The sequence below is a fragment of the Hyperolius riggenbachi genome, chromosome 6 (genome assembly GCF_040937935.1).
Source record: "Hyperolius riggenbachi isolate aHypRig1 chromosome 6, aHypRig1.pri, whole genome shotgun sequence".
Classification (NCBI taxonomy): Eukaryota; Metazoa; Chordata; class Amphibia; order Anura; family Hyperoliidae; genus Hyperolius; species Hyperolius riggenbachi.
Window position 1 is genome coordinate 58250528 of NC_090651.1, and position 26854 is coordinate 58277381.

The following is a 26854-nucleotide window of genomic DNA, read 5'->3' on the forward strand; positions in this document are numbered from 1 at the left end:
GTGATTTGACCGCTGAGGGGAAGAAACTGTTCCTGTGTCTTGAGGTCCTGGTGTAGATGGACCGATACCTCTGGCCCGAACGGAGCCGACTGAAGAAGCGAGAGCCTGGGTGTGAGGGATCGTTAGCGATCCGCAAAGCTCTGGAGCACAGTCTGGTGTTGTAGAGGAGGTCCAGCGGGGGGAGAGGTTTTCCAATGATTCTCTCCGCCGATTTGATGACCCTCTGTAGCTTGTGTCTATCACTGGCAGAGGAGCCCGCGTACCAGACCAATATAGAAGAGCACAGGACAGACTCAATTGTGGCTGAGTAGAAGCTTGTCAGAAGTTTCCGGTCCATACCGAACTTCCTCAGTTGGCGGAGGAAGAATAGTCTCTGCTGGGCTTTCCTCTGGATGGAGGTAGTGTTGGCCTTCCACCTCAGGTCGTTGGAGATGGTTGTGCCCAGGAGACGAGTGCAGGGGACTTGTGCAACTTCCGTGCCTTCAATATGGATTGGGGGTGGGATGGGGGCGCGCTTCCTAAAGTCTATGATCAGCTCAACAGTTTTTGCAGTGTTGAGCACCAACCCATTCACCCTACACCAGTTGCAGATACTTTCGACCTGGTGACGGTAAGCCTCCTCATCGTTGTTGGAGATGAGTCCAACAATGGTGGTGTCATCCGCAAATTTGATAACTTTGACGGAGCTTTCAGTGGATTCGCAGTTGTTTGTATACAGAGAGAACAGGATCGGTGACAGGACGCAGCCTTGTGGGGCTCCTGTGTTGGTGGTTCTTGGTTGAGAGAGGATGGCACCCAGCTTGACGACCTGGGATCTGTTTGTGAGGAAGTCAGTGATCCACAGGCGCAGGGAGGGGTGGACATTGAGCGCAGCAAGGTTCTCCTGAAGTATTTTAGGGCTGATGGTGTTAAACGCCGAGCTAAAGTCAAGGAGAAGGATCCTGGCGTATGAGTTCGCTCTGTCCAGGTGCTCGTAGACTGACTCCAGGCAGATGTTGATGGCGTCGTCGGTGGACCAGTTCGCTCTGTATGCAAACTGGTGTGGGTCTAGCAGGGGCTCTGTTGAGACTTTTAGCAGGGGCATGACCATGCTCTCAAAAGTTTTCATAATGACGGATGTGAGAGCCACAGGTCTGAAGTTGTTGAGGTCGGTGACTCCCTGCTTCTTGGGTACAGGGATGATGGTCGACCTCTTGAAGCAAGCAGGAACTTTACCTTCCTGGAGGGATCTGGTAAAGATAACAGACAGAATGGGAGCTAGCTGTTGTGCACCGGTTTTCAGGCATGCTGGTGACACACCATCTGGGCCTGAGGCTTTCCTAGTGTTTAGCCTTGACAGGTGCCTCAGGATGTCATCCTCGTTCACGGTCAGAGACGGTGAGTTTGGGCATGGAGCAGGCGGGGTGGAGGAAGGAGCAGGTGGCTCCGGGAGTCCTGCACATGCTGCTTGGTTCTCGAATCTGCAGTAGAATTCACTGAGGTTCTCAACAAGCTCAGTGCTGGGATTTGCATGTTGAGGGGGGGGCTTATAGTTGGTGGCAGCCCTGAGACCTTTCCATACAGCTCGGGAGTCGTTTGAGGAGAGTTTCTGTTTCAGCTTTTCCCCATAGCTCTTTTTGGCATCTCTCAGTTCCTTGTTCAGGTTGTTTTTTGCCTCCCTGTAGTGCTCCTGGTTACCAGTCCTGTGTGCAGCTTCCTTGCAATACCGCAGGTGTCGTAGTTTTTTGGTGAACCATGGTTTGTCATTTGGATAAAGTTTAAAAGTTTTTGTTGGTATACACTGGTCCTCACAGAAGCTAATATATGATGATACGTTGTCCGCCCACTCATCTAGGTTTGGTGATTCCAGGGCCTCCCAGTCCGTGCAGTCGAAGCAGGCTTGAAGTTGTAGCTTAGCCTCACTTGACCATACTTTGGTGGACTTCAGGACTGGTTTTGCAGTTTCCAGGCGCCTCTTGTAGGTTGGTATCAGGTGGATGAGGCAGTGATCGGATGAGCCTAGTGCTGCCCACGGAACGGCCTTATATGCACCTTTCAGGACCGTGTAGCAGTGATCAAGGGTGTTAGTGTTTCTGGTGGGGCAGGTAATATGCTGGTGGAAGCGTGGTAGCTCTTGTTGGAGCTTGGCCCTATTGAAATCCCCCATTATAATGAACAGAGAGTCTGGGAGGGACGTCTCCCACTGCGTGACTGTGTCGCTGAGAATGCGCAGGGCAGATTTGACGTCAGCATCCGGGGGGATGTATGCGCCAACAAGGACATAAGAAGAGAACTCCCTGGGCGAGTATTGTGGTCTGCAGTTTATGAGGAGAAGCTCAAGTTCCGGGGAGCATATTTTGGCGAGTATGGAGGTGTTGGAGCACCAGGTGGGGCTGATGTAAAAACAGATACCTCCACCTTTCCTTTTCCCAGAGAGGGTGCTGTCGCGGTCTGCTCGGATGAGGCTAAATCCTGGGAGATGAAGGGCGCTATCGGGGATGTCGTTGTGGAGCCACGTTTCTGTGAAGCAAAAAACTGGTGTGTTGTTGCCGAGTTCTCTCTTATCAATGAGGAGCTGCAGTTCGTCCAGCTTGTTGGGGAGGGAACGGACGTTTGCTAGAAGGATTGCGGGGATGGCTGACCGCAGACCTTTCCTCTGCAGTCTCACCCTGGCGCCAGCCCGACATCCTCTTCTCCGCTGGCCCTTGCTGGGCCCACGCGCAGAGGGAGTGATTTCCTGGATATGGTTCCAGACAGACTCATACAGGAGCCTGCCCACTGGGGACAGGTCTGCATTTTCCCATTTGAGGAGCTGCGACCTGGTGAAGGAGGTGCGAGGGGGAAGGAGTGATGCTGGGGGCATGGATGTAAGTGCTGCCTCACCGCCACCAAGGGCATGGTGCAGTGATGTCGCTGCAGGCAACATGGGAGTCAAGGGCAGTGCAATGCGGACCATCACCTTGCAGTGCAAAGACAGTTCGAACTGGGGCAGTGCAAAAACAGACCATCACATGCGCAGCGTCAACACGGTCCGCCACATGAGCAAAACAGTCTATCACATGGGCAGTGCAATACAGTTCATCATATGAGCAGTGCAATACAGTCCCTTACATGAGCAGTGCAAAAACAGTCCATCAACATGAGCAGTGCAATACAGTCCCACACATGAGTGGTGCAAAACAGTCCCTCACATGAGCGGTGCACTACAGTCCATCGCATGAGCGGTGCAATACAGTTCATCACATGAGCGTGCAATACCGTTCGTCACATGAGCGGTGCAATACAGATCATCACATGAGGGTGCAATACAGTCCATCCCATGAGCAACGCAATACAGTCCATCACATGAGCAGCGCAATACAGTCCATCACATGAGCGTGCAAAAGAAAATGGCCCTCATATGAGCAGTGCAGTGCAGTACAGTTCATCACATGAGCGTACAGTCCCTCACATGAGCAGCGCAATACAGTCCGTCTCGAGCAGTGCATTACAGACCATCACATGATTAGTGCAAAAAACAGAAGCAGTTCGTTCTATCCGTGCAGAATGATTATTTGAGAAGTGAAATGAAGTTTATTGGATTTACAGAAAGCGTGCAATAATTGTTTAAACAAAATTAGGCAGGGGCATAAATTTGAGCACCACAAACAAAAAATGAAATCCATAATTAGTAGAGTCTTCTTTTGCAGAAATTACAGCCTCGAAACGCTTACTATAGGTTCCAAGTTTTAAATCAGGATGATACCATTTATTAGCTAGCTAAAAAGAATAAGAATAAGCGAGCTTTCGGCTTTGCAGCCTTCGTCATGCTTAAATCCTGGTTGCAAACAGGTTTTAAGCCCGACGAAGGCTGTAAAGCCGAAAGCTCGCTTATTCTTATTCTTTTTAGTTAGCCAATAAATGGTATCATCCTGATTTAAAACTTCTTACTTTTACTGATGGCTAACACGGTACAATACCCTACTGCTACTATAGGTTCCAATGAGAGTCTGGATTCTGGTTGAAGGTATTTTGGACCATTCCTCTTTACAAAACATTTCTAGTTTATTCAGGTTTGATGGCTTCCGAGAATGGACAGCTCTCTTTAACGCACACCACAGATTTTCAGTTATATTCAGGTCTGGGGACTGAGATGGCCATTCCAGAACGTTGTACTTGTTCCTCCTTTTAAAGGGAATGTCCAAGCAAAATAAAAAAAATGAGTTTCACTTACCTGGGGCTTCTGCCAGCCGCATGCAGCCATCCTGTGCTCTCGTAGTCACTCACTGCTGCTCCGGTCCCCCGCTGGCAGCTTGCCGACCTCGGAGGTCGGCGGGACACATTGCATTCATTTTTACGCACTCCCGCTAGTGCAGGAACATTAACACATACATTTTTACGCATTACTGGTTCAATGCGTAAAAATGTATGCATTGAACCAGTAACGCGTAAAAATGTATGTGTTAATGTACCTGCACTAGCGGGAATGTGTAAAAATGTACGCAATGCGGCCCCAAGCTTCCAGCAGGGAACCGGAGCAGCAGTGAGTGACTACGAGGGCACAGGATGGCTGCATGGGGCTGGTAGAAGCCCCAGGTAAGTGAAACTCATTTTTTTATTTTGCTTGAACCTTCCCTTTAACTTCATGCATCTCCACCTTAACTTGTGTGACACGTATTAGCATGCTAACACCGGCACATACAATTATATATGCAAAGCGCTCACCAGATTAATATGCTGCTCAATCACAAACAGCACATATCGCATAATCAATCAGCATCCACTGTGGTTCTCCTGGCCCCTCCTTGATACTGGACAGTAGTTCCTCAGAGAACACTAAAAAGTACATAGTGCAGTATCTTTCGATATTAATACTCCTGCACAAATGTCACCGTGAGCACAGCAATCAGCCTCTACCACAGTGCATACACACCCGGGTCTACCAGGGCCCACTGCCACCAAGTGCTCATCTAAAATAAAGCTCCAGTAACACCAACTGTGTGATGCTGCACCAGTAACAAATGGCTGCGCTCACCAAATAAAGATGCTGCTCAATCACAAACAGCTCATAGCGCTTTGTAAATGCTTTGCAGGTATTGCTCAAGCCCCTGATGAGTCATGTGTTGGAACTGAATCATTGCTGGACCTTGTCATAAGCCTCAGGGTACCGTACAGAGAGCAAACATCCCTGTATACTTTTTATCTGACTTTTTTGGTGTTGCGAACTGGTATTGGAGATTATGTTTAACTGTCTTCTAGGGAGGAGCGCAACATCTTTCTGGATCAATCTTCTGTAATACGGTGTTTGACCCCCTTTTGCCTTCAGAGCTGCCTTAATTCTATGTGGCATTGATTCCACAAGGTGCTGAAAGCATTCTTTAGAAATGTTGGCCCATATTGATAGGATAGCATCTTGCAGTTGATGGAGATTTGTGGGATGCACATCCAGAGCATGAAGCTCCCGTTCCATCACATCCCAAAGATGCTCTATTGGGTTGAGATCTGGTGACTGTAGGGGCCATTTTAGTACAGTGAACTCATTGTCATGTTCAAGAAACCAATTTGAAATGATTGCATTATCCTGCTGGAAGTAGCCATCAGAGGAAGGGGTACATGGTGGTCATGAAGGGATGGACATGGGCAGAAACAATGCTTAGGTAGCCCGTGGCATTTAAACAATGCCCAATTGGCACTACGGGGCTTAAAGTGTGCAAAAAAACATCCCCCACACCATTACACCACCACCAGCCTGCACAGTGGTAACAAGGCATGATGGATCTATGTTCTCATTCTGTTTACGCCAAATTCTGACTCTATTGAGACTCCTCAGACCAGGCAACATTTTTCCAGTCTTGAATCAGTTGGCCCATTCTCCTCTGACCTCTAGCATCAACAAGGCATTTTTGCCCACAGGACTGCCACATACTGGATGTTTTTCCCTTTTCACACTATTCATTGTAAACCCTAGAAATGGTTGTGCGTGAAAATCCCAGTAACTGTACTCAGACCGGCCCCTCTGGCACCAACAACCATGCCACACTAAAAATTGCTTAAATCGCCTTTCTTTTCCATTCTGGCATTCAGTTTGGCGTTCAGGAGATTGTCTTGACCAGGACCACACCCCTAAATGCATTGAAGCAACTGCCATGTGATTGGTTGATTAGAAAATTGACTTGTTTTCTGAAATATAACATTTGCTTCTTTAGGAGAAATCACTACAGCTTATTGCTATTAACTGGTTGAACATTGCCTAAAAATAAAAACATGATATGAGTTTTTTGTGTTCTCTTTTGGGAATTGCAAATGGCATTGGGAAGGAGTAAAAGGAAGGAAAGGGTGAGGGACATAAAGGAGGTGGGGGGTGCAGAGGGGAAGAAAGGGGGAGGGTAAGAGGAAAGAGGAGTAAAAAAATTGGAAGGGGGGGAACAGAAGCGGGGCAATAAATGGTATCGCCGGAATCAAAACTTCCTCCTTAAACTGATGGCTGCATGGTACAGTACTCTATTGCTAATGCTTTTGGTTTTCTAATTGACTCTCTTCAGACCTTTATCCGCTGTACAAAGGTTGTAGATTCTGAAGATGGTGTATGAGAAGACTGAAATGCTACTTTTGTAATATTTTAAAGTTAGACAATGAATGGTATCATCCCGATTCAAAGCTTCCTGCCTTACAAAAAAAAAATCTATTGCATCATCTCTGCTCTCATTCTTCTGCCAAGAGGAGTTTCTCAGTACATTTGTCAGACAAGGTGTTGACACGAGTGTCCGGGAACTTAATGTCACACATGACATCTCCTGGATTTATCTTTACACTTTACTGGCCTGTCTGGCTTCAGTTTCTCTGTCTTGTTTCAGATGTGTAAAGGGGAAAAAAAAGGAACCAATACAAGAGAGTAAGTTTCAGAGCTAATCTATAGTTTAGAGTCACATATACAAAGGATAAAGAAGCAATTTTAGACCTACCTAGGCAGGTGCATAGCTTACTATAACTATGGGGGGGGGAGGGGATAAATGGCTACATCAGGCTAACTCAGGTGGGGGGGAGGGGTATACAGAGGCACATCTGGCTACCTGGGGCTCGGGAGGGGTACATCTAGCCAACTATGGGGGGGGGGGATATACAGGAACACATCTGGCTAACTAGGGGTGGTGGGGGGATACAAAAGAGCCACATAATTGCAGGTAAAGCCAGGGATACAAAATGGAAAAAAGCACCTTTATTTTCAAATCATATATTGTCGGCATACATTGTACTAGGATTATAATTTAAATGTAATAACCAGGACAAACGTGCATATCAAATGTATGGGTTAAATCTACAGTAGCTCTTATTATTTTAAAACTATAATAGCTTAAAACTGAGAAATAATAACTTTTTTACATTGTTCTCCCGTTATTCCCTTTAAAATGCTTATAAAGTAAAATAATTCTTAGCAAAAAGTATCACCCAAAGAAAGCCTAATTGGTGGCAAAAAAAACCAAGGTATAGATCATTTATGTGTGATAAGTATTGATAAAGTTATTGGCTAATGAACGTGAGGAGTGTGAAATGCAGAAAATTGCTCTGGTTTTTAAGGAGGAATAACCCAGGGACGAGAAGTGGTTAAAGGATACCCGAACTGTCATGTGACATGATGAGATAGACATGTGTGTTTACAGTGCCTAGCACACAAATAACTATGATGTGTTCCTTTTTTTCTTTCTTTGCCTGAAAGAGTTAAATATCAGGTATGCAAGTGGCCGACTCAGTCCTGACTCAGACAAGAAATGACTACAGTGTGACCCTCACTGATAAAAAAAAATTCCCCTTTTTTACCTCTTTCTTGCTCTCAGAAGCCATTTTCTGGTAGGAAAATGTTTTATAGTTGGAATTTCTTATCAGTGAAGGTCACACTGTAGTCACTTCCTGTCTGAGTCAGGACTGAGTCAGCCACTTGCATACCTGATATTTAACTCTTTCAGGCAAAGAAAGAAAAAAAGGAACACAGCATAGTTATTTGTGTGCTAGGCACTGAACATACACATGTCTATCTCATGATGTCACATGTCAGTTCGGGTATCCTTTAAAATAATACCAGTTGCCTGACTCTCCTGCTAATCCTGTGTTTCTAATACTTTTAGCCACAGCCCCTCAACAAGCATGCAGATCAGGTGCTCTGACTGAAGTCAGACTGGATTAGCTGCATGCTTGTTACAGGTGTGAGATCCAGATACTACTGCAGCAAATTGATCAGCAGGAGAGTCTGGCAACTGGTATTGTTTAAAAGGAAACATCCATATCCCTCTCAGTTTAGGTTCCCTTTACACCCGATCAAAGTGCCTGTGATGAATGAAAGCCGGTGTGAGTGAGACACTGGCATTCGTTTTCAAAAGTGAAAGTAAAACAATAACACATAAAACTTCCATGTACTGTTTACAGTACCCGGGAATTACGTGTAAAAATGCTTCCTCATGAAGTATGTAAACATGCACCCACATACACTATTGGATAGAAAAAGAAATGTTTTATTACATTTTAACCCCTTTCACCCCTACCCCATAATTTTCAAATAAATCACTTGTAAAAATAAAATAAAATACATAAATAGTTACCTTAGGGACTTTTTAATATGTATGTCATGAGGGCATATTATTGTTATTTTTTGTAAATTAAGACTTGTAATTATTAATATAGTAAAAAAAAACTACTAAACAAAAAAATACTACTTTATTTTCAAATAAAATATTATCACCATAAATTGTACTAGGGACACAATTTAAATGTTAAAAGTACGTGGGTTTTATCTTGTAGCACATTTTATTTGAAAACTACTGTATAATGGCTGAAAACTGAGAAATATTTTTTCCCCTAATTATTCCCTTTATAATGCATATATTTTTAGCAAAAAGTATGACCCAACGCAAGCCTAGTTTGTGGTGTATAAAACAATATATAGATCATTTCAATGTGATAAGTAACAATAAAGTTATTGGTGAATGAATGGGAGGAGCATGATGTGAAAATTGCTTTGGTTTTAAGGGGGAAAAAACCTGTTTTTGGGAAGTGGTTGATGCTGAAACTTTGTGGTCAAGCAGCAGCAAAAGATAACCGATGAGAGGTTAATGCACAGTGCAAGATATTTATTTCAACTAAGAACCTGGAGTTTTGCTTTAAACTAGATGCACTTTTGCGTGTGTATGTTATTTGAATCCCATTTTGTTATTAGATTTATATTTTTAGGAATCGGCTCCAATATTACGCTGTTCCAGACGTGGTATTCTATTTTTCTTTCTTGTGCTAATCTGATAACAGTTTATTAGTTTCTGTGGCTGCTGGGCAGAGTTTTGCAGCCGACGCTCATACAAATGTTGGATCATTTTGTTCACGGCTGTATTATGCATTATATAAAGTTAGCAATCATTACCAGAAAAACAAACTCTGAGATGGCATCCTCTCACTTTCTGATTATTTCATCCTCCAGTTATTTCCTTCCTCTCCTATATTTCCAGAAACAAATGATGTCACTACAGATCCTGAAAGATTAAAATGATCACAGTGTGTGTGTGTGTTCATTTTAGAATGACTCAAATTGACAAGCTGGGTGTGTCCTGGCTATTGTGTCACAATAACTGTCCTAAATTATTTTTCTTAATCTCATTCAGGGCCCTTTTCCACTAGCAATCGCTAGCGTTCACGCTGAACACTAGCGATTGCTGAATCGCAATTAGCGGCGATTCCCCGACGTTCGCGGCCGCGATTTTGCTATGCTATGCACTGCATAGCAAAATCGCGGCAAATATCGCTCCGCCGCGCGTTCGCGTTCCCGACAAAAACGAATCGCGGTAGTGGAAATGACCTACCACGATTCCTATGTGAAAAAGCAAACCGTAGCGATTGTAAAATCGCTAGCGGTTTGCGTTTTTGCGATTCAGCCAGCGCAAACGCGCTGGTGGAAAAGGGCCCTCAACCAGTAGCCTGTAGTATCCTAGTTTAAAGTGTACCCGAGGTGATGTGTGACATGATGAGATAAACATGGGTATGTTCAGGGCAAAACATATTAATAACTAGGCTGTTTTACTTGTTTTATTTTGCTGCCTGAAAGGGTTAATTTTTAGACTTGGAAGTAACAGCTTCTGTCTTGTCGGTAGCTTGTCAGGAATATAATAAACATCACTGATAAGCAAATTACTGCCATAAAAGTTTTCCTGGCAGAATAGAACTTCTGAGAGCAGACAGAGATAAAATACATAAACTATTGACCGTTTTCTAACTCTGGAATACTTATTAGGCTGCCACTGAGCCGAGGCAATAAAACATTCAGGGCCCGTTTCCACTGCAGCCGCACGCGTCTGCGAGACGAGTGGCGGCACTTCCGCATCATTTGCACAGGTTCGCATGGAAAAGCCGGCCGAATCGCTAGCGCCAGCGATTTGGCAGGCGGCTCCATTACTCCCTATGGAAGAGTTTCCGCGCGCGATGTGCCTGCGGGGAAACTGCGGATTCGGCCCGGTTTCCACGCAAGTGGACACGGGCCCTTAATCTAGTGTGTAAATGTGTAAATATAAATTAAAACCATGGGATATCTATTTTTAGGAGTAGGAGGATAAATCCTCATCAGTTTATTTTCACCTTGGGGTCCAGCCCATACAGATTTAGGAAGTAAGGAAATATCTCCCACAGGGAAACGGGCAATAAGCTGAAATAAAGTAAAGTTGGAAAGCCAAGCAGATAAAGCAGCCGACTATACAGCAAACTCCCATTCGTGAGCCCATTTAAAGGACACCTGAAATGTGAGGGATATGGAAGCTGCCATATTTATTTCCTCTTTAATATTACTAACAGTCACACTTCAGTCAGAAACACCAGATCTACATGCTTGTTCAGGGTCTGTTCCTAAAAGTGTTACAGGCAGAGGATCAGCAGGACAGCCAAGCAAATTTGCATTGTTTAAATGGAAATAAATATGGCAGTTTCCAAATACCTCTCAATGCAGTTGTCTTAAAAAAAAAAAGTCTACCTTTTTTAAAATGACACCATTATCCACAAGCAGTGTGTTGTGATATTGCACTGATGCACACATTTGTGGCAAAACGCAGCTCTGACCCATTCACTGGGGTAAATGGGATCAGCAGTGGGATGCAGATGGCGTGTGTTGAGTTTCGAACATACGACCCTCTTCATTTGCTAATGTCAAAGAGGCCTAAGTGACTATGGGCTTGATTGATAAAGCAGCGCAGCTTAATGTTCTGTAGTTCGAGCTTTGCACGCCTTACATAGCAGCGCTCGCTGCCATATATGGAGAGTGCCTTCCTTAGTTACGCATATTGCTTCCTTAGCAATGCGCATAACATTAACTGCGGTGGCCCTGCTCAAGTGAATTATCTCTACCGAGATACTTCACTTGCGGCCGCTACTGTGTTAATTTACATAACAATGTATAATAACAGTAGCGGCTGCGAGTATAGTATCGTGGTAGCGATAATTCACAGGAGTAGGACCACCCGCAGTTAATGTTACGCGCATTGCTAAGGAAGCAATACGCGTAACTAAGGAAGGCGTTTTAGATGAATCAAGCCTTTCCATTCCGCTTATTAAACTCGCTGATACAGGCTTGGTTTAAATTTGTCTTGTAGTCTACCTTTTAGAACCATTTTAGTCTCAAAACTTTAGTAGATGTTTTTACTGCTCTAGTGAAGTACTGACTAAAAAAAAATGTTACTGGGGTGTGGGAGGAGAAGTTACTGTCTGAAATAGCCAACACTTTGCTCCGACTGGTGGCAAAGAGCGGGAGTGAGTAGCCTAAATGCCACACCCATTTACAGAAGTGACCATTGGAGGCTGGGCAGCTGTGATGACTCAGTGACTTGCCTCTACAGGCCAGCAAAGACTCAGATAAAATCCCCAGCATGACATCATTACTGAAACTTTGGGGGTGTGGTTGAGAATAAAGAGGTGTATTTGGGTTTGGTGCTGTAATATGTACGCACAGAGGCGCCAAGCAGAGTAAAACAATGTTCTAAAAATGATAAAAAGAGGGAAGTCGAGGTGGACTTATCTCCCTCTGGTAGTGGACATATACTCAAATGCAGAGTAAAAAATATACAATTTATTCACAGCTCCATGCTGGTATATGTCCACTACCAGAGGGAGGCAAGTCCACCTCGACTTCCCTCTTTTTATCATTTTTAGAACATCGTTTTACTCTGCTTGGCGCCTCTGTTCGTACATATTACAGCACGATTAAGTCCACCCCTGGTGGAGGGGTTCTTTCCCCATTTTCCTATCTACAGAGAGCGTCTTTAATACCTGAGTGGGGTCAGGTACTAATTCTCCCCACCTGCCTGTCAAGTGGTTACCTGATGGTAACCCACCTTTGTGAGTATAAGAACCTTTGACATTACATTATATATTGAGCTTACCAGACAATATTGCACGATTGGGCTCTTGGTGTCCTCTGTTTTGTTTTTACAAATTTGGGTTTGGTGGACCCCTGGTTCAATTAGTTGAAGGAAGGGAGGGGTCAGTTAGAAAAAACAATTACTGTAATTGGGGTGGGTCAGAACGTCTTTTGGAATTTTATTGCAGTTTGTATGTGAGTTCTTGTTGTATAAACGTTATATTGTGCATAGCATAAATCACTAGAGTTAAAAGGAACCCGAGGTGTGTGACCTATGGAAGCTGCCATATTTACAGTAGCTTGCAAAAGTATTCGGCCCCCTTGAAGTTTTCCACATTTTGTCACATTACTGCCACAAACATGAATCAATTTTATTGGAATTCCACGTGAAAGACCAATACAAAGTGGTGTACGCGTGAGAAGTGGAACGAAAACCATACATGATTCCAAACATTTTTTACACATAAATAACTGCAAAGTGGGGTGTGTGTAAAATAATTCAGCCCCCTGAGTCAATACTTTGTAGAACCACCTTTTTTTGCTGCAATTACAGCTGCCAGTCTTTTTAGGGTATGTCTCTACCAGCTTTGCACATCTAGAGACTGAAATCCTTGCCCATTCTTCTTTGCAAAACAGCTCCAGCTCAGTCAGATTAGATGGACAGCGTTTGTGAACAGCAGTTTTCAGATCTTGCCACAGATTCTTGATTGGATTTAGATCTGGACTTTGACTGGGCCATTCTAACACATGAATATGTTTTGTTTTAATCCATTCCATTGTTGCCCTGGCTTTATATTTAGGGTTGTTGTCCTGCTGGAAGGTGAACCTCCGCTCCAGTCTCAAGTCTTTTGCAAACTCCAAGAGGTTTTCTTCCAAGATTGCCCTGTATTTGGCTCCATCCATCTTCCCATCAACTCTGACCAGCTTCCCTGTCCCTGCTGAAGAGATGCACCCCCAGAGCATAATTCTGCCACCACATTTGACATTGGGGATGGTGTGTTCAAAGTGATGTGCAGTGTTAGTTTTCAGCCACAAATAGGGTTTTGCATTTTGGCCAAAAAGTTCCATTTTGGTCTCATCTGACTAGAGCACCTTCTTCCACATGTTTGCTGTGTCCCCCATATGGCTTGTGGCAAACTGCAAACGGGACTTCTTATGATTTTCTGTTAACAATGGCCTTATTCTTACCACTCTTCCATAAAGGCCAACTTTGTTCAGTGCACGACTAATAGTTGTCCTATAGACAAATTCCCCCACCTGAGCTGTAGAGTCACCATGGGCCTCTTGACTGCATTTCTGATCAGCGCTTTCCTTGTTCGGCCTGTGAGTTTAGGTGGACAGCCTTGTCTTGGTAGGTTTACACTTGTGCCATACTCCTTCCATTTCTGAATGATCGCTTGAACAGTGCTCCGTGGGATGTTCAAGGCTTTGGAAATCTTTTTGTGGCCTAAGTCTGCTTTAAATTTCACAATAACTTTATCCCTGACCTGTCTGATATGTTCTTTGGACTTCATGGTGTTGTTGCTCCCAATATTCTCTTAGACAACCACTGAGGCCGTCACAGAGCAGCTGTATTTGTACTGACATTAGATTACACACAGGTGGACTCTATTTAGTCATTAGCACTCATCAGGCATTGTCTACTGGCAACTGACGGCACTCAGACCAAAGGGGGCTGAATAATTACGCACACCCCACTTTGCAGTTATTTATTTGTAAAAAATGTTTGGAATCATGTATGATTTTCGTTCCACTTCTCACTTTGTGTTGGTCTTTCACAGGGTATTCCAGTAAAATTGATTCATGTTTGTGGCAGTAATGTGACAAAATGTGGAAAACTTCAAGGGGGCCTAATACTTTTGCAAGCCACTGTATTTCCTTTTAAACGATACCAGTTGTCAGGCAGTCCTGCTCATCTTTCTGGTCAATAAGATCTTAATCACACACCTGTAACAAGCATACGGCTAATCTTATCTGATTTGTCATAGACATCTGCATGCTTATTCAAGATCTATGGCTTAAAGTATTAGAGGCAGAGGGTCAGCAGGACTGCCAGGCATGTGTATTATTTAAAAGGAAATACACGTCTGCTTCCATATCCCTTTCACATCGGGTTTCCTTATCACCCCCATGGAAATGTATTCCCATCTTTTGCTCCTGTGACTGGCATGTACTAATGGAATACCCCTCAATGCAGAATCTCCATTGTAATCCCAGAAAGCAATAAAAAGTGCTTAGCCTTCCTTCCTGGATATGGTTGGCGTTCCACTACAAGAAGGCACATAGCTAAATATGGAGATCCTTGGCTGAACTCATACAGTAGCCACTTGTTAATGCAGCTCTTGTTCTGAGCTGTACATTGACTTCCACATAGCAATTTTCCAATGCATTATCATAAATATTGTAGACAATGAATTATGAGACTACTCCCTTCTCTGGCTGTAAATTTCCCACGGGGAACATTTCACTGTGACATTCTGAAAACATTCTTCATTAGATACACAACAGTCTGTTTTCAGTCCTAATGGGCAGTGTAGGAAACACTGGGTGTAGTCTCAGAGAACAAACAAAACTGAGAACTCAGCTTGGTAACAGAACTTAAAGTAGAACTCCATAATGCACTGAATAAAACGTGAACAGTTATTACAAAACATTTTAAAGAGGCACAGCAACACCATATAGTAGAATGCAATGCATTATTCAGGTTTCACGTTGATTATCCTGGTTTCAGTATCAGAAACCCTTCCTATATCTATATATTGATGTATATTGCTATGTAGCCACCCTCCCAGTGATGTTTAGCCTAGGCTACGATGTCAAGAAGCCATCGCCTCCCAGTGCACTCTAGGAGACAAGTTGTAGTTTCTGTTCGCTTCAGTACACACAACAAACAAACATTCCGTAGTAATGGATCTAACGGTAATAGAGATGTTGCCACCTGAAGTCAATTTAAGACTGTAAATCAGGGTGAGGAAATATTTTACAATGGGCAAACATTGACCTCTTCCAGTCTGCTCTAGTTGAAATCTATGTCCTGTTTGTGGCGGCTTTTCTCTGCCAGGTCGTAGATTTCAACTGCTCCCAGCCACGCACTCTCGCCATTCCTGTCACTCTTGCTGATCTGGTTATGCTGTAGCCCATGCACTCTGTGAGCCAATCATAGTAATCACCGGCTAGAATAGGGAAAGGATAGCTCTGGCCCTCAGTTTACCTGAGATTACAAAAATAATTCATATGTACCTGGGGCCCCTTTCAGGCCTGTTGCTCCCTTGCCAACCTCCCGGGCCACCTCAATCCTTCATTTTCCGTCCCAGGAAATCCTTCAGTCAGCGCGTACAGCGTATGTGCGGCCCATCACACTCCCAACCTTGGGAACGTTCTACTGCACAGGCGCAGAATGAATTGGGAGCACAAGTGCATTTTAACTACGAATGAAGGATTTACCGGGACAGAAAGCGGAGGATCGATGCGGCCAGGGAGGACTGTGAGGGAGCCAATGGCCTGGAGGGGACTGGAGGAAGCCCCAGGTATGTATAAATTCTTTATTTTTGCCATCTCAGGGCCAGAACCATTCAGCCCCGAAGAGGTTAAAGTGTACCTGTGTTATAAAGTAATAAAATTGCATACTTATCTAAGGAGAGAGAAGCCTCTGGATCCCAATGAGTCTTCCCCCGTTGCCGTGTGCGGATCATAGAAAATTGCCAACAAGGGACTGTCAGCGTCCACATCGGGTCCGTGGTCCACCTCAAGCACACGTGCGGCCTTTATGCACCTGTGCAAACAAGGCAGAGCCTGCACAGTAGCACAGAGCTTCTCATGCACGAGTGGCTTCGTGTGACTGTGCAAGCGTGGCTGTGCTTGTGCGACTACAGCATGGCCGTGCTTGTGACAGGAAAGGAGCGCGGCCCTGATGTTAAAGGGGGTCCCAGCCAGTGATGGGGAACTGTGAGGACAGTGAGGGAAGCCTCATTAGGATCCAGAAGCTTCCCATTCCTTAGGTAAGTATGTGATTGTTGTATTATTTAACAGCCTGGATTCTCTTTAAATATCTGTTTTCCCTCAAAGTTGCTTTTTCAGGGGTATCACTAGTACTGTACAGAGCTAGAAAACATATGTGCCAAAGGTAAAGCCTATCGTTTAGACTAACCAACATTATTGCTTTGAGAATTTGAATTTGACTTGTTGAATTTTGACTTGGTTTTGGCTTTAAGAACTAGCTGATGATGGATTCCCCCAACATGGAATTAGTATTAGCCTTGCGTATTGTTATGTTATGAGTGAGCTAAATTATGTGCATTCTGTTCTTCAGCTGCTTATTAATTCTATTCATCTAATTCTTCTACTTGCCAGCTTTTACTAGCACATAGTTCTCTGAATAATTACCATTATTAAACAAAATGCTTATGCAATGTTCTATTCCACTTAAGAGTCTGTAAAATGAGACCTCACATATCACAGGAATGCTGTCTTTATTAACTTGTAGCATGCACACATCAGCTCTAAAGAGTACCATATCTGTTGCCCGGGCTCATTAGGAAGTCACAGAGATGACTTCCCCTGAGTTTAAAGAAGGGAACACCGAGAGCCCAATATGGTGTAGTATGCAAAACAAGTGGAGTGGTAATGAAAGGTATATAATGTATATACTCACAAGTGTGGGTTACTGCATAGGCAACCACTGTACAGGCAGGTGAGGAGATTAGACCTGTCCTCACTCAGGATTAAAAGGCGCTCTCTGTAGATAAGGAAACAAGATAGGGATCAACCCCTCCACCAGGGGTGGATAATGGTAATGTAAAAGTGAACAGAGGCGCCAGCAGGATAAAAGGTGATAAAAAGCTTAAAATTCCTCAGGTGGTGGTGGTGGACTCGCCTCCCCGAAGCAGACAGGATACTGTCAGGTTTTTATAACAACAGGTTTATTAATATACTCCAAACAAAACAGTGCAACGCGTTTCATGGGTATATTCCCGCTTCCTCAGGCCATAAACAGATAGGAGTACACTGAAAAGACAGAGACAAGTATAGTGTCCTCAGACCAATATATGTATATATATATATGTGTGTGTGCGTGTGTGTGTGTGTGTGTGTGTGTATATATATATATATATATATATATATATATATATAGAGAGAGAGAGAGAGAGAGAGAGAGAGAGAGAGAGAGAGAGAGAGAGAGAGGTATGTTCTATGTATAATGAGCTGATTTTTGTGGATAAGTGCCTGTAAGGATTATAGTAGTGGTGGCAATGGGGTTAATATGGAGTGTGGTGATTGGGCTATACAGGGGACCAGGGGTAGTGGGAATAAAGTTGAAAAAGAGGGGGTTTGGTAAGGGGGGGGGGTTGTTTACAAAGGGTGGGAGGGAACACACTAATATCTTATGGGAAAGAAACTGATAAACAAACATTATGTAGTATTACCCACATAATATAGCCACCTGCCCCCCCCCCCCCCCCCACACACACACACACTGGCCATGTGATTGGACATTGTACACCTACACTGGTATTTAAACAGCCATTCCAAGACTTACCAGTACAGAGGCGCTTATCGTGACCTAGAGACTGTACTGGTAAGTCTAAATACTACAGAATGTTTGTTTGTCAGTTTCTTTCCCATAAGATATTAGTGTGTTCTCACCCCCCCCCCTTACCTAACCCCCCTCTTTTTCAACTTTGTTCCCACTACCCCTGGTCCCCCGTATAGGTCAATCACCACACTCTATATTAACCCCATTGCCACCACTACTATAATCTTTATAGGCACTTATCCACAAAAATCAGCTCCTTATACATAGAACATTTCATAACATTATATATATATATATATATATATATATATATATATATATATATATATATATATATATAATAAAAATATATATATATATATATATATATATATATATATATATATTGGTCTAAGGACACTATACTTGTCTCTGTCTTTTCAGTGTACTCCTATGTGTTTATTGCCTGAGGAAGCGGGAACATACCCGTGAAACGCATTGCACTGTTTGTTTTGGAGTATATTAATAAACCTGTTGTCATAAAACTGACGGTATCTTGTCTGCTTCGGGGAGGCGAGTCCACCACCACCTCCTGAGGGATTTTAAGCCTTTTATCACCTTTTATCCTGCTGGCGCCTCTGTTCACTTTTACATTCCCCTGAGTTATTATGTGTATAATAAGTATGTGCAGGTATCTCAGAGAAATGTAACTAGTCACACTAGTTTGGGTTTTTACAAATGCCCAGTTCATAACCTATTCATATCCTTTAACATTAACTTGTCTTACAACCATTCAGAACCGTAAATATGTTATGATTTGATTTTTCTCCCTTTTTTTTTACTTTTAGGAGAAAATGGCTCATCTAAGACGGATCAAAAAGAAAAGAGAATGTCCTATTCCGTGGAGACACCATATGGCTTTCACTTGGATCTTGACTTCCTGAAATACGTGCATGATATTGAAAAAGGTAACACCATCAAGAGGATACACATCCACAGGAGAGCCAAGCAATCCAAGTTCAGCACTCTTCCTCGAAACTTTAGTGTCCCTGACAATGGCTCTCAGATGTACTCTGCATCTGCCAGCAACACCTGGAGCCCTAGCAGTTACAGAGCATTGCCCAAAGATAGGGAGATGTTTTCAGGAAGCGAACCCTTACGTCTCAGATATGTGCATGAACTTAATTATAGGAGGAAGGATAATCTGTATGATGCTCACAAGCCCACGGGAGAGTTGGTTCCTGAGGATTTCAGCAGCTGCAAAGAAAGGCCACAGTTTGCAAGAGCCTCGAGTCTTCCGGCTAGCCTACCTCAAAGTCCAACAACTTCAGACCAAGATCAGTATTTAGAGCCCCCACAATCCACAAACCGCTTCAGCGACAGCAGACTGGAATTCATGAAAGAGCCCACAAGCTCTCGACAATCTGATGAGCAAATTGCAGCTGCGTTTAAAAGGATTAAAGAACTTGAAGAGCAGCTAAAAACTATTCCAGAGCTAAAGCAAACCATTTCTGCACTAGAAGAAGAAAACGGCAAATTAAACACTCAACTCGAATCACTTTCCCAGCTCAGTTCCAGAAAAGAGCAGGAGTCTTTAGATGTAACCATTTCTGAACGCAAAACCAAAGGTGAGGATGTAGAAAATGGAGTGCCTGAAGCCCATGCGCAGCCGAGCAGTGATGATTCAAATGACTCCCTGTTTTCAGGAGTTAATCAACAGATTGCGGAACTGACGGAACAACTGGATGACCGTACAAGAGAGGTGCAAAATCTCAGGGTACTGGTGGAGAAACAGAGCAATGAACTGAAGGCGAAGGATGTGTATATTGCGGATCTGACAATGATGATGGAAAAGTTGAATGAAGCGAGAAGACAATCATCAGAGAGACAGTACAGAGATGCAACAGTGGGCACAGAGGAAATCCAAACCGAAGTAAAAGAAAGTTTTGACAAGAGTACTTCTGTGAGTATTTCGGTGGAAACTCGGTCAATGGGGTGTGGTGTCCTCCCAGCAGATCTAGATCCACCTCCAGATGAGCCAAGCAGTGGTCATCTAGTGACTGACCAAGTTGATAAAGCCTCAGGCTCACTGACCGAAACAGAAACACTCATGGAACATAAGGTAATCAGAATTGAAACGGAAATAGAGAAAGTTATAAAGACTGGTGCAATAGAAAGAGATGCCGTGCCAGAGAAGGTGGAGCATCAAAGTCATGCAGCTCAAATGTGTGACAACATAGCCTGCAGTAACGAAGAGCTGGTAGGCAATAAACATTGCCCATCTGCTGACGAAAGTCCACCAGATGCTTCCATTGGACAATACATAAAACGAATACAGGACCTTCTGCAGGAGCAGTGGACTTGTCTAGAGCATGGATATCCAGATCTGGCCAATGCCATAAAGCAGCCAGCTTCCAAACTCAGCTCTATCCAGAATCAGCTGGTCAATTCTCTTAATCTTTTATCATCAGTATATTCTTCTCAGCCAACATCAGCAAAAGATGCTGAGAAGACGGAAGGCCAACAAGAAGGTAAGATGCAAATAAAACTACATTTTAGAAATGGTATTACGTTTCCTTTCGCACTGTTAAAGGGTACCTGGAGTGACATATAATGTGGTGAGATCAACGCTTATGCAGTCCCTATTCTACTTAGGACTAGTTTAAGTTTCATTGTTTTTCCCACTTTAAGGGTTAAGAATTCAAGGCTCTAAAGCAGGGGTCCCCAAACTTTTTCAGTCAAGGTCCGGGTCAACATATATCAGACTGCTGAAGGGCCGGGTCATACATAAAATGATGTTCAAAAACATTACATTGAATATAGGTATTGATTCCCCCCCAATCATGCCTGGAGGAGAACTCCCAGCAGCAGCCATTTAGTCATGCAGCGCCTGAAGAACGTCTGTGCACCAGATAATGAAGCATACCCAGGTGACAAACTTCCATGCAGTTGGACAGCACTGTCACCTGATGCAGAATTGGATTGGAAGCCAGAGAATGACTGCTCGCTGGCTTCTACAGTATGTGGATGGGTGGTGCCAGCGCTGCTATTCTATATGCAGGCCACCGATATTTAAAGGTGCAGTGGGCCACATCTATAAGTTATACATTTTGTGTTTGGGGGCCAGTGAAAAAGCCTTGGGGGCCGCATTCGGCCCATGGGCTGTAGTTTGAGGACCACTGCTCTATAGGATGGTTTCTCTGCAGCCTGACAGACAGCTGAGCAGAGGTATGGTGATCAGCAGCTGATTTCATTGGCTCCTGACCCTGTGATCACTGTGAGCCAATCACACCTTCGTTTTTAAGAGGTTAGAAGCTCAGGATTTGTCTGTGTGGGAGCTGAATATCAAAAAAAAACCTGCCTTCATGTAACGGAGAAGTTTAGAGGTAGACTTTATTAAATACAAATTAAGACTATGGGATTCTAGGAAAATCCTATTTAGCATTAGCAGATATCACTATTAATCTCTTGCTCTCAAAAAATATTTGGTCCTTGTACTCCTTTTAGCCTTTGTTGTGATGCAAAATATTCATCTTAGTATAGCTTTTATGCAAAGCAGATGTTCATTTTCAAACCAGCCTTCATAACCTATAGATCTACAGTCGTTGATTATAGGAGGTTAGTTCAGTTTTGCACATGATTATTTTTATTGAATCACAAGTGGCTTTGGATTATTGCAGTTGGAGTAGGTGTCCAGCACAGGTCCAGTGTCAAAATATTCATCTGCTTGGATACAGTGACTTGGTTATCAGGGTGGATAAAGCAAGATGAAACAACCATTTAACAATGCACTAAAGTTCAATTCCAGGTTTTTTGTTTTTCTTTTAGTATTGTAATATTCATAAAAGTTAACTTTCAATGTTCATCCAGCTTAGAATTTTTAAGCCTTATTGTCGGTAACCTGAGAGCTGAGACAAAGGGTGTAAAAGAATTGATGGTTACTACGGGCTTCCTCTAGCCCCATGACCATCATTGCCTCCCTCGCAGTCCCCCCCGAGTGGCTCAGTTAGCCCTCTATCGGCCTCGATAATCTTCTTTGAGTCATGTCAGTCAGGCTGTTCTGTACATGCCTAGGCTTGCGTGTGCCCATTGTGTTCACATCACTGGGAGTGTTCTGCGCCAACACCATACTACTTGTACAGGCCGGGCCTTGCACACGCAGAAGATCCTGACTGACGTGACTGAAAGATTACCGGGTTTGATAGCGGGTCCGTGCATCCCCAGTATAAGGAAGCCATACATGCACAGCTTTTTTTTCTCTCCATCCCCGAGTGCTTTATTCTACTGGGCATGCTCTGAGTTTGCTTGCTTGTGCCTGGCCTATCTGTATGCGCTTTGCCAGAAAAACCTATACGACTTGCTGAGCTGCATTGGTATAGAGCAGGGGTGTCAAACTTCAAAACAAAGTGGGCCGAAATTGTACACTGGGACCAAGTCGAGGGCCAACCTCAATGTCTAGTGGCCATCTCTCGCCCTTATAAAGTTCCCAGGTGTCTAATCGCCTCCCTTCCTCCCCTATACAGTTCCCTGGTGTCTAGAGGCCCCACCCTCCCCTATACAGTTCCCTGGTGTTTAGTGCTTTCTCCCACCCTCCACATATGCCTTCCGTGGTGATCTAGGGCTTCACTTCCATTGTTGTTTTCCTGGTTGCCTAGAATGGGCCAAACATAATGCAAAATAATGCACTTTAGGGCCAAATTTAATGGCTTTGAGGCCAGATTTGGCCCGCGGGCCGGAGTTAGACATGTATGGTATAGAGGGACCTCGCTCTGGATGGTGGCCTGTAGGAGGATCTCAGCAAAGCTTCTGGACCAGTCAGAGGCTTTTTACGATCTTCCATTTTCCACAACCTTTTTTTATTCCTTATAATTCTGTTCAGGTTCCCTTTACCAGGAGCGCACGGCGGAGGCACAGACCATACTGGGCCTGTGCAGTACGCTCCTGGTGCCATCAGCAGGAGCGAGGACATGGCAACGCAGGCACAGTGGTTTTCAGACTTTAAAGTCTGAAATTCCAGAAGTGAACCAAAGGCGGGGCCGGAGCATCGGTGAGTGGCTGCACAGGCACAGGATGTCTGCGGGGGACCAATAAAAGCCCCGGGTAACTTCAACTCATTTTCCACCGACCCCCCTACAGTATCCCTTTAAAGAGACACTGAAGCGAGACTAAATCTTGCTTCAGCTCTCATATATAGCAGGGGCACGTGTGCCCCTGCTAAAACGCCGCTATCCCGCGGCTAAACGGGGGTCCCTTCACCCCCAACCCACCCCCCGCAAAAGTTGGTCGGAAAGTTGGTCGCTGAAATTGTCTTCCTGGAGGCAGGGAAACGGCTGCAGCCCTGCCTCCAGTCGCGTCTATCAGACGCGCATCGCCGCCTCTCCCCCGCCCCTCTCAGTGAAGGAAGACTGAGAGGGGCGGGGGAGAGGCGGAGATACGCGCTGACAGACGCGCGTGGGGCAGGGCTGCGGCGGTTAGCCCTGCCCCAACCAGGAAGCGCTCCCCCGCATTACGGAGAGGGTTTGGGGGGACAGGGACCCCCGTTAAGCCGCAGGATAGCGGCAATTTAGCAGGGGCACACGTGCCCCTGCTATATATGAGGTCTGAAGCGAGATCTATTCTCGCTTCAGACTCTCTTTAAGTAAATAAAATATAAAAGTAGTAATTCATCAGCTGGTCTAGTCTCTCAACTTATTTTCCTCCTGGTAGTCAGAGGCCCATAGGAGAGGTCATTTTTTTTTCATCTTGACATAATGAAGCCATTTTGAAGGCATGTTTAAATGCATCTTTCAAAGGAGAAGAAATAGAGTGGTTATTTTGTCTCCATGTCATTCTTATCTGCAGTGTGACTTATGATTACACTGAACGCTGGTTAAGATAAAATTCTGGAAGATGAAGAAGCATATTTTCATGTTGTAGAATGATTTAAAACTCCTACTAGAGCCAAGCAATTAAATAGAAACTATATTGAAAAGGGGAAAAAAAACCAATCTACTGCAAGTGAGAAGTTAAAAAATAGAAGAGAGATCAAGAAATGATTGATATTCACCATGTAATTTGTGCATATTATTTGATCCACAATCAGCCTGCATATAATCATCTTTACTACTGGCAGACATGAAAAAAAAACAGACAGCGCCAACTGCCATTATCTATAACCAAACCCTGGCATAGCTAAGGAGCTCTGTGCCCCAGTGTAAAGGCCCATACACACGTCGGATTTGCGCGAACGACGGGTCGTTTGAACGTTCCGTCGTTCGCACGTTTCCGCATGAAATCCGGCGTGTGTACAGACTATCGTTCGGGAGATAAGACTGGTTACCAGCGATCCGCCCGGCGGATCGTTGGTAACCAGTCTTATCTCCCGAACGATAGTCTGTACACACGCCGGATTTCATGCGGAAACGTGCGAACGACGGAACGTTCAAACGACCCGTCGTTCGCGCAAATCCGACGTGTGTATGGGCCTTAAGTTTTACATTGGCCCTCCCCCCAAGTTCGCTATGCATACCAATTGGCACGACGCCCCAAAACCTGCCAAGGACAACCACAGTGTCAGAGGTGCAAGAAGGGGATGGGGAACAGTTTGATAATGATTACCCATCTTCAAAGCATATATAGAAGTGATTATTACCAGCACAGGACCAATAAAGAGCTAATACTGCGGTTAAGGGAGGGCCAGGGTGTGGTCGCAACCTTTGCACCCCTATGGCTATGCCACTGACCACACACACTCCCTAGCATTTCGATGGGGTAAAAGTTTCTTTCTTTTTATAGATATACATATGCACAGAGGGAAAAACTGGTTGCTTGACAGTAGGAAACAGACGTTATTTCCCACAATGCAATGAGGTTCACAGACAGGAAACCGTAATGACCATGGTGCTGACATCACTCTGTGGGAGGGGTTTCACTACAATATCAGCCATTTAGATTGCCCTTGATGCTCTCTTCGAGAAAAGGTAAATATTCCTCGTGGGAAAGGGGGTATCAACTACTGCTTGGGATGAAGTTCAACCCTGGGTTGCAGTTTCTCTTTAAAAATCATGCAATACCAGGAAATGGTTACAAAACAATAATACAATAACATTTGTAAACCGCTTCTCTCCCATAGGACTCAAATCATATAGATATGCTTTAGCAACGCAGCTTAATGAATCAAGTCTTATATCACAAATGAATAGCCTTTCGGCTAGAGTAGCAGCCACCCATGCACTCAGAATGTCAGTCCTTTTACAATCAAGTGGGGGCGGGAAGGGTGGGGTATGACATCATCCAATCACCCCGCCCACCAGTCTCTTGAATTTTGGACAATATCTACAGTATTTCACTCAGGGTTAGTGGGAGAATGCTGTTACACTGCTCTGGTTATGCCCACATCCAATCTAAATCCATTTGTTGCCATGTTCACTATACCACAATAGGCATTAGCCTTAAAACAGCTTACCATTACGATTTAGGATATAAATTTATTGCCTTGTGCTTTAATATTGGGAGGATGTGGCAGAGAGACCAGTACTTCTGCCCTCAGGAAACTGTATTTTAGGCCCCAGTCTCCTCCAAATTGGTGTTAAATTGTGTAATTTGACTTTGATCAGCCCCCTTCCATGCTACATACAATTTCCATGACATTTGCATGCAAACAGCAATTATTTGCATGTTGTTTAATGTCACTACTCCAGACCAGGTGCTTTTTAAAGCTAAATTATTGGTCATCCACTAATCAAGGTGTTTCTACACTAACAAAAGAAAAAAGAAGAATCTCAGGACTTGGATACCGAACTTGTATCTGCAGTTAGGCTTTACAATTAACAAGCTGACACATCGTTGCATTCCAGCGATTCTGGAGGTGTGGTTAACTTACAGGAACAACAAGCAGTGATGCATTGTGGGAGACATTGTATGCTCACTCCAACCTGAATAATCGCAAATACTTTCTGTTTTAAGAAGGCAAACTTTTGTTTTAGTTAATATTTTAGTAAGAGGGCTTTTTGGTCCTTCGTAGGCCCTTACACACTCCTAGGAGTTCTGGTTCACCATGAGCTTGCTGGGTAATATGTAACTTTAAGAATTAAAGCCTCTGCTAAACCAGGAGCCATGATGACTTTCCTGCATGGTTATCCTGTTTCCGTCATCATCATCATTACACACAGAGCTCTACATTCTTACAAATATGTCCTGAAGTGAATGCGTCAGTTTCAGCTAATCTTCCTCCATAAATTCTACCTGACAGGCCAGTGACCAGAATTGTTTGTTTAATATTTCCTTCCTGGCAGTTCCACATCTCTGGGAGTTACATTACAGACGTGCAGATAAGCCAAGTATGCATGTGAGTTTAAAATAAACATTTGTTGAAGAATTAGAGTTGTAGATTACACTGTTAGCAGCATGACATCTAAACTGAAGCCGGCCTTTTGTGGGAAGCCTGGGACGCCCATCCTGACTTGGGCAGGAATTTAGGCAACACAGTCTTTAAAGTGTACCCGAGGCGACATGTGACATGATGAGATAAGCATGTGTGTGTACAGTACAAAGTATATTAATAACCAGGTTGTTTTACTTGTTTTTTTTTTTTTTTGCTGCCTGAAAGAGTTCATTTCTAGGCATGGAAGTGACGGCTTCTGTCTTGTTGGTAGCTTGTCGGGAATATCGTAAACATCACTGATAAGCTAATTTTAGACATAAAAGTTTTCCTGGCAGAATATAACTTCTGAGAGCAGGGAGCCAGGCAGAGGCAAGAGAGGCTCCAGCCTCAGGGCGCAGTGTAGGAGGGGGCACACAACTCATTCAGCTATCATTCCCCTATTGTGTTTGAAGAAGAGAGAAATCAGAAAAAGGATACGTGACAGTGACTGCAAGCCAGATAAATAGAAATTAAAGTGTGTGTGTGGGGGGGAGGGGGGGTTGGGGGCCCTGGGGTGCCTCGTAGTCTAATAGCAATCAGTGTGTGGCGGCTGGGGTGGGAGGGATGGAGGGGCGCACTTTGGTGTCTCAGCCTTGGGTGCTGGAGG

The 26854-nt window shown here is 44.1% G+C and overlaps 1 protein-coding gene across 7 annotated transcripts in view; it reads left to right on the plus strand.

The window, feature by feature from the left end:
* The window catches only part of KANK4 (KN motif and ankyrin repeat domains 4), a 267015-nt gene that overhangs the window by 158864 nt on the left and 81297 nt on the right, over window positions 1–26854 (plus strand). For all 7 annotated transcript variants that reach the window (XM_068239357.1, XM_068239358.1, XM_068239359.1 and 4 more), the window contains one exon: window positions 18695–20377. In XM_068239357.1, the coding sequence (XP_068095458.1) occupies window positions 18695–20377 (1683 nt within the window). The remainder of the gene's footprint in view (window positions 1–18694; window positions 20378–26854) is intronic.